Source organism: Coturnix japonica, chromosome 28, assembly GCF_054131305.1.
Source record: "Coturnix japonica strain WE chromosome 28, WE-NBRP24, whole genome shotgun sequence".
Classification (NCBI taxonomy): domain Eukaryota; kingdom Metazoa; phylum Chordata; class Aves; order Galliformes; family Phasianidae; genus Coturnix; species Coturnix japonica.
Window position 1 is genome coordinate 4,035,400 of NC_140690.1, and position 13,132 is coordinate 4,048,531.

The following is a 13,132-nucleotide window of genomic DNA, read 5'->3' on the forward strand; positions in this document are numbered from 1 at the left end:
CTGTTGTCCCCAGCGTAAGAGTCTCCATTCACACCCTAAAGTACTTGTTATATTTTCAACTCACTCTTATTTGAATAAAAGCCTCAACTGGGAGCAATTTAATAAGCACAGAACAAGAGCTGGACCTTGCATTTGGTAGATAATATACAGTATTACTTTATAGAAATGTAGTCAGTGGCATTCCCTATAGACAATCGTTTGTTTTATCTTTGGAGTGGTTCAAAAAACCATTGTGAACTTGACATTATTAGGAATGGAATACACGCAAGAGACTTTCCTCTTCTTCCAATTGTCCTCATCCTTTCTTCTCTTCCACCCCTGCTTTGCAGATTACCATATACAAATCACCAGGAAGTTGGAGGACAAGACAGCTTTGGAATGTCATTCTGTCATCCTGTCCTGTGACTTCAGGCCTTCTCCAAAGGTTGTGAAATGGTTCAAGGGCCACACACTCATCAAGCCCTCTGAGAAGTACAAGATCAAGAGGAATAAGCATTCAGCAGAGCTCAAGATTCTGAAGCTGAAGCCCGATGATGCTGGTGTGTACAAGTGCAAGGCAGGAATTGCAGAGACTGAGGCCACGCTGACAGCTGAAGATATGAGCAGGGAGGGTGGCCTCTTCCATGTCCTATTTCACCTCAGACTTCTCGTCTTGAGGTTGATTTCTGCCGTTCTCTCCTGCTAACTTTATAAATGTATAGTCTTCACTGAGAAGATTACACAAAGATCATCTAGTCCAACCATTCTACCACATCCCAGTATGATTTATAGTAACAGTGGTAACAGTTCACCTTGTTTCCCCACAGCTCGCAATGTAGAAGTAACGAAGCACCTGCAGGATGTGGAAATTGAAGAAGAAAGCTCTGCTGTCTTCTCCTGCGAGCTGTCTTATGATGACGAGGACGTGGAATGGTTCCTGAATGGCAACCTCCTTTACACCAACAATTACAATGACATCAAGAACATTGGCAATTGCTGCACAATGACAATGAAGCAGGTTAAGCCTGAGGATGCTGGCACAGTGACAGTGAAGTCAGACAGGGTGTCAGAAAGCGCACCTGAAGGTGATAGGTGGGTCTGATCACACCCCTCCTGGATGTAAGAGATGCTAAGGAGCTCCAGTTCATTCTATTGTGCAGCAATCCTGCTTCTAAAGCTCACCTCTCTGGGGCTCAGATAGCCACCAAAGTCATGATGGGCTTTCTTCCAGTGATTTATGGAATTAAGGATTTATGACTGCAGGGAGAGATCATTCAGTGTGTGTTTTGCCTGTGGGATGACTAATGACCAGGCTGTGAGCAACCTGATCTAGCTGTGAATGTCCCTTTTTATTGCAGGGGAGCTGGGCTAGATGGCCTTTAAGGGTCTCTTCCAATTCTAAGGATACTGTGATTCTAATCTGCTCTCCCCTGCAATTAAGCTCTTTTACTCTATGCGCTCAGAGTTTGAAGGATTTCCTCTTTCTCCTTTCTTTTGCATTTGGTGGAAGTTTTTTCCCCAGTATAAAAATCTGATGTGTGAAATAGAAGACAGATAAGAGTAGTCAATAATACAGGAAAATCAAAAGTGTTCCTCTTAATCCTGTGGCCTGCTGTATGAGCTCTGCTCCATGTGAGGGCAATGCCAGCTCTCCAGCTTTAGAAGAGCTGCATCCCAATTACTTCATATGATATCAGTCCCACCCAAAGCAATGCAGGCTGTCCCTCCTGTTCCCTGTATTCTCCTACTGATTAGTTCAGAATTCCATAAAGCGTATTCAGTCAACAGACATGAAACCGCTTTAGGTTCTATCTTGGTGTCGTCAGTAGTGGTGAAGATTTATTTATCCCTCTTTAAAAATCTGAAAGCAACTGGAAATGTCTGATCTTCTGTATCATGTTGTTCTGTTTTTCCTGTTTAATTGCAGAGAACCCTGCTGTCTTCATGAAGTCCTTGGATGATGTTTTTGGTGAGGAGCGGGGTGTGATTAAATTGGAATGCGAAGTCTCTATAAAGAGAAGGTCAAACCAGTGTGGAAAAAGGACGGTGTTGTGCTCCCTTCTGGCAACAAGTATGAACTGGTACAGTCTGGGAAGACCCTATGTCCCCTTATCCATGACCTCGAGATGTCAGATGCAGGTTTCTATACCTGTGATATTGGCACTGATGTTGCCAAGTCAAAGGTCGGCATTCAGGGTAAGTACTGTGGAAAGTAAAGGAGTGCTGAAAGCACATTCAGTGTGGTCACTATGTCTTACACCTATTCCCCCTTGAGCCTTAATAGTTTCTACAATAGAAGTGTATTACTGCAATTTAGTGCAGTGATGTCTGGAAAATTCCCATTGCTTTTGATGTAAATGTATCTCATTTTGCCATGGAAATCACCAAACACATCAAGAATGTCCTGGAAATATTTCCTTTCTAAACATACCAAAAATGGAGAAATGGTTTGAACACCAATAGGGGTAGGATGGTAACAAATGAGCTAATAGAAACAGTTAATTTCTTGTCATAGGCAAAACCCTTTTTCTCACGCAGCATCTTAGAGTTGTCCTCTCTGTTAGGTTTTTCCCTCTGTAGCTCATTGAATCTTCATTCTGCTCCATGGACTGAGCTGCTCTCCTTGTAGTTCTTCCAGAGCAAAGACAAGAGATTCACGTCTCTTTTTTTTATAGCTTTCTGGTAATTCTGAGTGGAGAATGTCTTAGAGAATACATCAGTAAGGAACACAGCCATGTTCTGCAAATCCTGAGTTAAAACACCAGTACTGCTACTCACATATGTCACAAATGCCTTTTCTCCATATAAACCTCATACTAACCTATCTCTTATCTTCCAGAGCTGAATATTGGCATTACCAAACGGCTGAAAAACACTGAAATGCAGGAGGGAGAAGATTGTACTTTTGAATGCATTCTCTCCCATGAAAGCATTGATGAGTTCAACTGGACACTGACTGGAAGCAGAGTGGAAAGTGGTGGGCGATTTAAAGCTTCTAACGTGAGTCGGAAATATACTCTCATTATCAAAAGTGTGACTCCTACTGACACTGAGGAAGTCGTTTTTACTGCCCGTGGTCTAACCTCCAAAGCCTCTCTGTCTGTGAAAGGTAATGAGATGGGAGAGATTCTGGGGTCTGATTCCTTCAACTGTCTTCTGATAAGATTGCCGTGAGAGCTAACTCATAATATGGTTAAAGTGAATAGCAACCTTCTACTTGAACCTTGAAGCACTGAGAATTTCTCTTAAAAATAAGTAAAAGGAGGAAACATTTTACACAAATGTGAGAACTACCCAAAGCACTGGGGTAGTGTTGGCAATGGTCATCTCACTACAGCTTGTTCCATTAACAGTAAATCAGGAATGATCTGTTGAGGGAACTGAGGGAGCAAAAATCCTCTAAGTATAAGCTGAAGGGATGGCCTTCACATCATCTAGCTGTACAACAAATTCCTATCTAGAACATGTGCATCTGAGAGCATCATCTGAGGCTCCCAGTGTGATGAGTGGAGAGAAGAGAGAGGCAGTTTTCAGACATGGTTCATCATCCTCAATTGGGTAGATTTAAGAGAAAATAAATGCTGCCTGGAATTCTATTGTCTGTACTTTGCAGATTACTGCTGGCTGTAGGATGGCCTCTGTTGCAAGTGCCTCTCTAACTTATCTCCAGCATGTAGATGCGTGTATTTTGAGAGAGGCATCCTACCCTAAGTGTATGTTACTCAAAAAGCAATGTTTTCTTCCAGGAAAACCTACTGAGGTTTCAAAACAGCTGGAGGATAAGACAGCAGCAGCAGGGCAGGACATCAGCCTGAGCTGTGAGCTGTCAAAACCGGATTTGAACATCAGGTGGTACAAGGATGGCAAAGCAATCAGAAAAAGCCAGAAGTACGACTTGCAGCAGGAGGGAAGTGTGGCCATTCTGATCATCCATGACTCTACTGCCAAGGACAGTGGGGAGTACCCCTGTGAGACAGAGGACTCTGAAACAAAAGCCAGGGTCACTGTGCAAGGTGAGTTGAAAAGCACACTGGGGATGGCATGTAGAGAAGTCGAGGTAAATATCTGCAGCCTGTGGGTGATGTTTTTCTCTTCTGTTTCCTTGAGCAGGATCAATTGTTAGTTTTCAGAAAATATGATGGATTAAAATCTTTTCCTTAAAATAATCTGGAAACTGAATGATTCTCCAGTGTGATGTGGATCTGGGCAGCCTGGTCTGGTGGTTGGTGACCCCTTGGAGGGGGTTTGAAACTAGATGATCTTTGAGGTCCTTTTCTACTCAGGCCACTCTATGATTCTGTGATCATTCTATGATTCTATGATCTTGGGTGTTAGTGAGCCAAGAAAAGATGGCAATCTGAATTAGTCTATATTGAATATGTGTAATCCAAACTATATGCAGTTTATCAGATGAGATCCTACCAGCGCATGTATAATGGTATTGAACTTTCCAGATATCTACTGGAATTATCAAACCTATGTAAATGGGTGGACTCTGTGGTCTTCTTAGACTCTTTGCATCTCTATGTGATATTCTGAAATGAGGGCAAAGGAGATTCAGGACACCTCTGTATGCTTGGGACTTGTTGGGGTAACAAATCCCTTTGTCCTACACCCTCATCCTTTTTTTTTTCCTTCCAGAAAAACCTAATTACTTTATCAAGGAACTTTCAGATGTGAAAATTGAAGAAAGTGGAAGTGCACTTTTTACATGTCAGAGCGAGAAAGCCGCATCCTTCGTCATATTATCAAGACATTATCCTGGTAGAATTTGTACATTTATGGCAGGTCTTTGGGGCTGCAGCTGTCTGGCCTGAATAGCAGTTCACAAGCCATGCACAGAGCAAGCTGCACAGAAAGGGAAAGAACTACCGACTAGAGCAGTGCTATTGAGAACTTTATGTATCATTTAAAAACCAAAAATGCTGATGTACGGTGAGGCTGGTGACCCAGAAATCAGTGTGAACTTTCTATCTCTGACCTTTCTGAGTTACAAATAGTCCTCCAGAGTTCTAGGCAAAAATTCCCTTATGCTGCATTCTGGGTAGTTGTCACAGTTTAGACAAAAATCTACCTGTGTCCGTGACAGGGGGGCCGCAGGCAAGCGAGGTGCTAGAAGGAGCTGAACCTCTGTCCCAACTACTTCAGAAACAGCCCAAACCCCCTCATACACGGCTAAGATCTCCTTCTCAGTTGGAGTGTAGCACTCCTCTGACCCTTTATATGCTCGACTCCAAAGTCCCGGGGGTTGGCCTTGGGTTTCTCCTAAAGCTCTTTGCCACAAACTCCAAGTGGGACCTTTCTCTCCAGCAGCAGTGTAGAGGATGTTCTTTACATCCTGTCCCGTCCGTACTGGCCCCAAGGCCACGGCACGGGCTATCTCTTGTTTTCTCTGCTCAAAAGCCTGCTGCTGCTCAGGACCCCATGAGAAATTATTCTTCTTCCGTGTTACCTGATAGAGGGGGCTCACTATGTGGCTGTAGTTTGGGACATGCATTCTCCAAAAGCCCACTACTTCCAGAAAAGATTGGGTCTCTGTCTTGTTGGTGGGAGGAGACATAGCAGTGATTTTGTCAGTCACATCTGCTGGGATGTGTCGATGCCCATCTTGCCATTTTACACCTAAGAACTGGATTTCCTGTGCAGACCCCTTCACCTTGCTGCGCTTAATGGCAAAACCAGCTTGCAAAAGAATTTGGATTATCTGTTTTCTTTTCTTGAAAATCTCTGCTGCTGTATGGCCCCACACGACAATATCAACAATATACTGCAAGTGTTCGGGAGCAGTAAAAGTATTCATGCTTTATATGACGTTATGATGTGGAATACTGATAGCAAAATTACGAAATTATTAAACCATGACACCCTGGTATTTTTCTTTTTTTTTTCTTAAATATTTTCCTTTTTACTATTTAAATGTTATGGGCACATCTTGTAGAAACACAAGGCTGTTTACAAAGAAGTGCATGCTGTGTTGCTGTATGATGAGCAAGATACATCTATTCTTCATCTAGCTAGAATAGTTGCTGAGCCTTAAGAACAGTTTCAGAAAGCTTTGGGAATTTGGGCGTTTTCCTTGTTTCTGCAACACAAAATGAAAATTTACGCTGTATACAAAGAAAAGGGGAGTCCAAACTTGTACGTTAAATTTGAAGGAGATCAATCTGGGGTAATATTTAAAAAAAAAAAAAAAAAAAAAAAAAGGGGGAGTGTGGTCATCAAATACTATAAAATATATTAGCTTTTACTACTAGAATGCCACTTATCTTCCCCCCATACAAATCACTGTCATGTTGTATGTAAATTTGTGAGGTGGGTTTTGAAGCTGAAATTAAAAACTTCTTGTATGGCTGTCTTCATAGTGGCTATCCAGACTATCTGTAGAAATAACAGCTATTATGTAGTCAGCTATTCACCAGTTTTAACTGATTATAAATTACGTTTCAGGGTGGAGAACATAGCATAGTGCCTGACACCTGTGTTGATCCTGAGGGCATTCTTGATTCTGTGCATTATGATGTCATGGATATTAAAGAGCAAGCTGAGGCAGCACATAGTTCCATTGTATCCCTGGGGGACCCGAAGGAAGATACTGGCTGGTTTGAAAAGCAGCTGGAGAAAACTAACTTTGAACTGATGGAGACCAAAGAAGAGCTAACAGAGAGAAACACCAAACTACTTAAAACTGAAGAAGAGCTGATGCAGAAGAACAAAGGTGAGTTATGCGATGTGAAAGGTAGAAGACAGAAATAGTTCATTAATCTAAAAGAGAAATAACCAGTTTGAGTAGGAATTAGAGGAGATGTTCTACCTTTGGAACCATAGCCTGTAGATAAGTGATAGTTTGTTCCTTGTGTATATTCAGGTTCAGCAATTCCACGGTTTTTGGTTATTTCTTTTCTTTTTTCCCCCTCTCCTTTAAACTGCAACGAGCAGCTTTACGCTTTCGTAAGTATGGGGTTAAATGTCTATATCTTGATTTTTACTTTTATATTGTAATCTCTACTCTTCTTTATGTCTTGTTGATGCAATGTTTTCGTTCCAAGAAATATAGAAAACTTTTGAATCACTCCCAATAAGTGAAGACCACATGCAAATTAATTAATCTGTTCAAAAGCTACCTAAACGTTAGAATATCTGGAAAAAATGATTACTTAATAAACTATCTATTGGCTACTTATGTAATACAACCTTTTCTGTGTGTTACAGACTTTGAAATGCAGGTGATTAAATTGGATGAGTCTGTTGAGCAACTTAAAGAAGCAACTGAGGTAACTTTATCAAGAAGATGTTGTGTAAAATTGTTTTAATACCAACTTGTGGTAGCTTAAAATGCTATTCCAGTAGGCTCCATTAATAGATTTCTTACCGAGCTTAGATTAACTGAATTTGCCTTTAATGCATTGTGTAATTCAGCTACTTAACACTACATTAGAAACTGATGACTGATTTTTTTTTATTTTTTATTTCCAAGAAAATGAATACACAAAATGAAAGGATTCGAGAGCTAATGGACATCGTGGTGCAGAAAGATGACATTATTACAGAGCTACAAGACTTAAAATCTCATTTAGAAGAAAAAGTAAAAGATTATGTGAGTTTTACACATCTCCGTATCCTTATACAAAAAAAGAAAAACACTAATTCTATGCTTGTAATCAACACATTTTTGGAAAAGTGATTTTCTGTATGTAGCTGGTACTCGCTTGAAATTGTAAACAATTCAAATTTATCTGAAGGTAGTTGTTGTTAACACAAACAACAAAAATATCAGTGTGTTCCACTAACTCCTGCCTCACACTCCTACATCAGAGGAAGAGCAACAGTAAAAGTATGTTGAGTAGAGTTGGAAGTACGAGTAGGAATGGTCAGGATATCTCCACGTTCTATGCAGTCCATAAAACTTTATCCTGACTAATGTACTGCCAGCTACTGAATATGTGAAGACTAGCTTGATTAAGTATGTGTGCATACCACTTCTGGTGGTTTTTGTTCATTTTTTGATGTTTGGTAGCCTGAAGTAGCTCTGAAAACATTTATAGTTAATTCTGTCACTCAGATCTCTAACCTTGTAAGCTTAGCAACTTGACCCTTCTTAGACTTTGACTGTCTGCATCACTGCAACTTAGTATTTCCATGGTATTAAAGCTGACTGTGATGAGTAGTCATGTCCTCACCTATTACTTCTTCCAAGAACAAGGCTCCAACTCTATCTGTGAGATTGTGTGGCCTGAACACTTCTGAGGCTTTTCTTTTCATAAGTTACTAAAGATGAATAATCAGTCCTTGGCAGTGCCAGCATGGCTTAACAATCGTCATCTTGTAAGTAAGGAAGCTTCACTTGTGGTCAAGGACACAATCTAAAATATGCGTGACAGAGCTGACTAAGCTTTAAGGTTGGATTATATCTGTCACGATGAAAGTGATTTTAGCAGCTTAGCAGAAGTGTGATGTGATGAACTTGTATGAGAGCTGACCATTTGCTCTTTGACCATGTTTGTAATTTTGTTGACTTCTTGGAAACAGGAAATTCTTTGATAAACTGCTAAACTCTTGATTGTGTGCAAGTCTTTTACTTTGTAACCTGCTAGGCTCTTGCTTTCCCTTGTATACTCTACCGAGTATTGCACTTGTCATTATCTGAAGGTGTACTTGTTCTGTCTTCTATTGAGATTTGTAACTGATGTCTATAGAGTCACCGGGTAAATATTTTAGCTGTATGGTTTTGTGTAAATATTTGCCTACAGAAGATTACTGAGACTTAAGTGCTCCTTTTGTTAAGCTTCAATGTAACTGATCTTATATCAATACAGGAAAAGACTACCTACCATTTAACTACCATTAAAGCAGAACCGGCAGAAGAGAACACTAATAAAGGAACTGAAAGCAGCCAATTTTCAGTGCTTTCAGTTAAAGCACTGAAACAAGAGAAAACTGAGTTGGAAGTGGGAAGAAAGCGCAGTACTGATGAGGATAAGCCTACTGTGGAAGAGCCACCTCCAAAGAAAGGTACAGTTTCTTCCATCGTTGAACAGGGTGTCTTCCAAAACAATAAATTGCTTCCTATTCCGAATCGGAAGCAAAAGGCTGTGAAGCGCGTACCTTATGGTATAAGGAGAAAAGCCACTGTGTTAAACTGTAAATAGAAGTAACTGTTATGTAAATATCCCTTTTTCAGAAGGTCCTATGCTGTTCATTTTTGAATGCTTAAGAATAAAAGTTTTTTGCACTATTTTTTTCCTTTTTGCTGCTTTTTCCTCATCTGTTGATGCACTTGCAGATTTGGTAATAGTTTTAAAGCAGTTTCTTTAGGATTGTTTCAACTGCTGTTGCTGATCTTCTGAGTAGCATCAGCTGTTCAAGTGCTTTTTTTTGTTTGTTTGTTTTGTTTTTCCTGAAGCAACTATCAAAATTGTTGATGACCTGCTAATTGCTCGCTCATGGGCAATATTTGAGCAAAATGGTTTGGATAAGCTCTGATGCATTTAACTTCACTTCTGGGCACAGCTGAGCATCAGTGTTCCTAGAATTACGGAAGGCATATACAATGTAGAAGGGAAAATCTAAAACTTAGCTGTAGTCCCTTCCTTTCTTGTATTCCTCTTGCAAAATATGTGCAAGGGAGAAAGTCAAGGCCTTCTTTGGATGAGATACTGTTCTTGGATGATTTGTCCCTGCTGCCTTTATTTGGCATAAATATTGAATCCTAATGTGACCACTGAATGGCATCACATATAAGCATCTTACCAGAGACTGAGGGAGGGATGTGGACTCCTCCATACTCCAAATAGTAGTGGGTTTGTTCTAATCATATAACCAAAGCTCTCATTTAACAATTAATGCCAGCAATGCTCCACATAGGAATTAAAATGGGTAGCTGATAGTCACAATGTCAGCATGAAGTTTTCTGTTAAGAAGTACTGAGTATTCAATCATGTTAAAATTTTCTTCTATTTGTGAGTATTAATAGCATCCAATTTCAAAAACTGCTTAATATATATTCTTTAGCTATGTTAAATATACACAGTAGAACAATGAGCACAGGTATGTTGTGCTGGTTCTTTTGTAGAATTAGTTATATAAGTAGCACGAGCAAAAGTGTTTTAGGAGATGCTAGGTTATCTCAGCTTCAAGTTCAGGGTATTTACACCATTCTCTGAGCTTTTAGGTCTTGTTTCCTATGCTCTGTAATAATGCTTTTTCCCTACTTCCTGTGTAAGGAGCTTCTAGACTGAACATTACACATCTTCTCCCTAGTCTTATTTATCTTGCTTTAGTGCTTGCTTGTTGTTTTCAGCATAAAGTGTTTAGATTACTTATAAATCATATTCCCCTCACTAGTGATGCTGGGAGCAGCAATCAAAACCCAAACCTGGTTTAGGGTGGAATATGCCACTGCTGTTTCTTCAGTATGACTTTTAAATCAGTTGAGGGCTGTATATAAAACTCCTTAGATGAGTTAAGAGGCTGTTTCCATGCAGTACATGTGAATCTGTATGTAATGCAGGCTGCACGTGGGCGCTACAGCAGAAGTCGCTTTTGATAGAAAGAAAATGCATGTGATTTTAGCTAATTGCTCACCAGTTAAAGAAAAAAACAGCCCCAAGCTAATGGAATATTTATGGAAACTTGAATCTGCAAATTTGTACAACTTTATGAATGAACTTTATATGCAAAAGAGTAAGTGTGGACAGAAGTAGGAATCCTCATATTTTGTTTAGAGATCAACTGAATAAGAGAGACAGATATCAACACTTAAGTGATCAACTTGTCCAGGGTTTTATCTTTCTTTTGAAAGTAAGAGGACTGTGAGTTGGAATGAAATTTCTTAGAGAACTGTTTATCTACCATTTAGATGTAGATGGAGTGATTCCTGGCTGCCTTATAGGGATTGCTGAAGCACGGAAGATAGAAAGAATATAGCTGTGAATTATCTATCTCGTTCCCATGTTTCTTAAATCTAATTAGATTTTCTACTGGTGTGGAGTGGAAGGTTTGAGTAGTGCCATGGTAAAAGTGTTCTTCCAGACTGAAAACCTTTTGCTGTTAATTCTGTATAGAAATCTGAGGCACCTGATTACGTGTTCAGAGAACTTTAATTCCTTCACTAGTATCAAATACTATGTGATGTGAGGGCATGGCTTGCATATTATGACAGTTTTTCACTTAGAAGTTGCTACTTGGTGTTGTGAACTGCTATGTAATAATGATTTTAATCAATCTGAGCTACATTCCTTTTCCCTTTTTTTTGTTTGTTTGTTTGTTTGTTTTACAGTAGTTGTAAATGAGAGAAAGAAAAAGAACACTGTAGAGCAAAAGAAAATTGAACACATGAAGCAAAAGTGCTCCACGTACCGAAAGGAAGTACTAGCACTGAGGGAAAGAACTGAAATCTTGGAACATCATTTAGCTGTGCTTGAAGAACAATGCAGAAGAGAAAAAAATAAAAAAGAAGATTTCAGTAAGCAGGTAACAAGCCTGCGTATTGAGCTTTCTTTTTCTGAAGAAACAGCTGATGCCCTCCGTGAACAAATTCTGCAGGGTCAAGCTGACTATCGGGAAATTGCTTCTGAACTGGATGAACAGAAATCTATAAATATGACACTTGAAAACAAAAATGCCCAACTAACTAACAACATAGAAGTTGCCAAAGAATATATAATTGATAAAGTGTCACAAGTAAAAGAAATGCGGACCAAATTAGATGAATTATACAAATGTCACTTAGAGTTTCACGCCATCGGTACTGACTTTGTCAGTGTAAAGGATTCCTCAGACTGTGAAAAAGATGAGCCAGGGACATCTCAAATTAGTTCTGGATGCATTCAGTCACAGACTTCTTCCATCTCAGATCTTGTGCAGGACCTCTCCTTTAACTATAGTCTTGAAAGGATTTGGGAAGTATGCAGAAGTATTGTTGATGTTTCCTCACAAAAAAGTCAGCACATCAAAGCACTGCTTCAAGACAATGAAAACCTAAAGGCGGGACTGAATAATGCTGAAAATCATAATCGTCATTCAGAGAGTTAGGACGCTCCTTCCTGCTAAACAGAGAAACAGAGAGAGAGGGAAAGCCAATCTGTTAGCTGTTTACGAGCTTCATACACAAAAGAAACAGCACACTAGCTCATGCAAAATGTTAGTCATTAGAAACTGAACAGCACTCCTTGCCCCAGCTTAGCAGTTGTGTGGATTCCCAAACCCACAGCTCCATGGTGCTGTTTGTTCAGACCCAGAGTGTCTACAGGTAGAGCCAACCATCTGCCTAGAAAGTCAAAGGGGGTCAAGTGACCAGGACAGGCACAACTGACATCAGCACCCCCATGCAGTGTTTGAAGGAAAAGCAAAAGTGCAAAGAAACCGAGCAAATTCAAACCAATGTGTCCTTTGAGAAATGGGTGCACCGTGGGAAAACGCCACAGCAGACAATCCCACAACAAAATGGGCATCATTGAACGAAGAAAGAGGCTGAAGTGAGTCACCTACACGCCACTTCTGCACATTCCACCCCAAACCTGGTTTGCACCAACAGCAGAAATCAGTGGGTTTTGGATCACTTCTAATACTAAGCAAGAGAAGTAATACTTGCATTCTGTGATTCCTCCTCCATATCCAACTACAGTCTTCTCAAAATTCAGAATTTATACAAACTTATAAATAAATGCATCACTCATAAAGCCAGATGTCTGTATTACTTTTTCTTTATCACTCTCCTTTCTGGCAAGTGCAGGTGACCAGCAAGCTGTGGATTTGATTCTCAATATGGAAGCTGGCACAGATTTGGGGACCAAGTTCCAGTGGGAGAAAATGTAGAGCAAGCAGTGGAGGTGGAAACTCAAAAAAGAAAGTAGCTTGTCAGCATGAACACTCCAGAAACAGGGCAGCAGTCAACACCTCCTTGCAAGACACCGATCTGCTTCCCTGCTCCATCAGGCTCCATGCCAGCCCAGTACAGCACTGCTCCTGGACACAGCAATCATTTCACCAAGACTCAGCTCAGCTACCACCATCACACAGTGGGACCGGCAGCCTCCAGCAGTCCCTTCAACCCAACCTGTTCTGTGATCCTGTGATCTGTGACCACGGGTGAAAAACAACTGCAGCTGCATCTGAGGCTGCCCCAGGACTGACTCAAACACACTGACATGGCAGG

The 13,132-nt window shown here is 40.3% G+C and overlaps 1 protein-coding gene and 1 long non-coding RNA gene across 3 annotated transcripts; both read left to right on the plus strand.

Annotated features, from left to right (window-relative positions):
* Window positions 1-313: 313 nt before the first annotated feature.
* Window positions 314-7,559, plus strand: LOC146756102 (obscurin-like). 2 transcript variants are annotated; one of them, XM_085524889.1, is made up of 8 exons: window positions 318-1,071; window positions 1,907-2,175; window positions 2,819-3,088; window positions 3,726-3,992; window positions 4,621-4,743; window positions 6,427-6,694; window positions 7,189-7,250; window positions 7,454-7,559. In XM_085524889.1, the coding sequence occupies exons 2-6, from the start codon at window positions 1,977-1,979 to the stop codon at window positions 6,438-6,440; spliced, it is 873 nt and encodes a 290-aa protein (XP_085381015.1). In that variant the 5' UTR covers window positions 318-1,071; window positions 1,907-1,976; the 3' UTR covers window positions 6,441-6,694; window positions 7,189-7,250; window positions 7,454-7,559. The 2 variants fall into 2 exon arrangements, with proteins under 2 accessions (XP_085381014.1, XP_085381015.1); XM_085524888.1 differs by lacking the exons at window positions 6,427-6,694; window positions 7,189-7,250; window positions 7,454-7,559 and having other exon boundaries at window positions 314-1,071; window positions 4,621-4,945.
* Window positions 7,560-8,441: 882 nt separating this feature from the next.
* Window positions 8,442-12,656, plus strand: LOC146756103 (uncharacterized). Its single transcript, XR_014937594.1, has 2 exons — window positions 8,442-8,988; window positions 11,255-12,656. It is a non-coding gene; the product is annotated as an uncharacterized LOC146756103 (long non-coding RNA).
* Window positions 12,657-13,132: the final 476 nt, after the last annotated feature.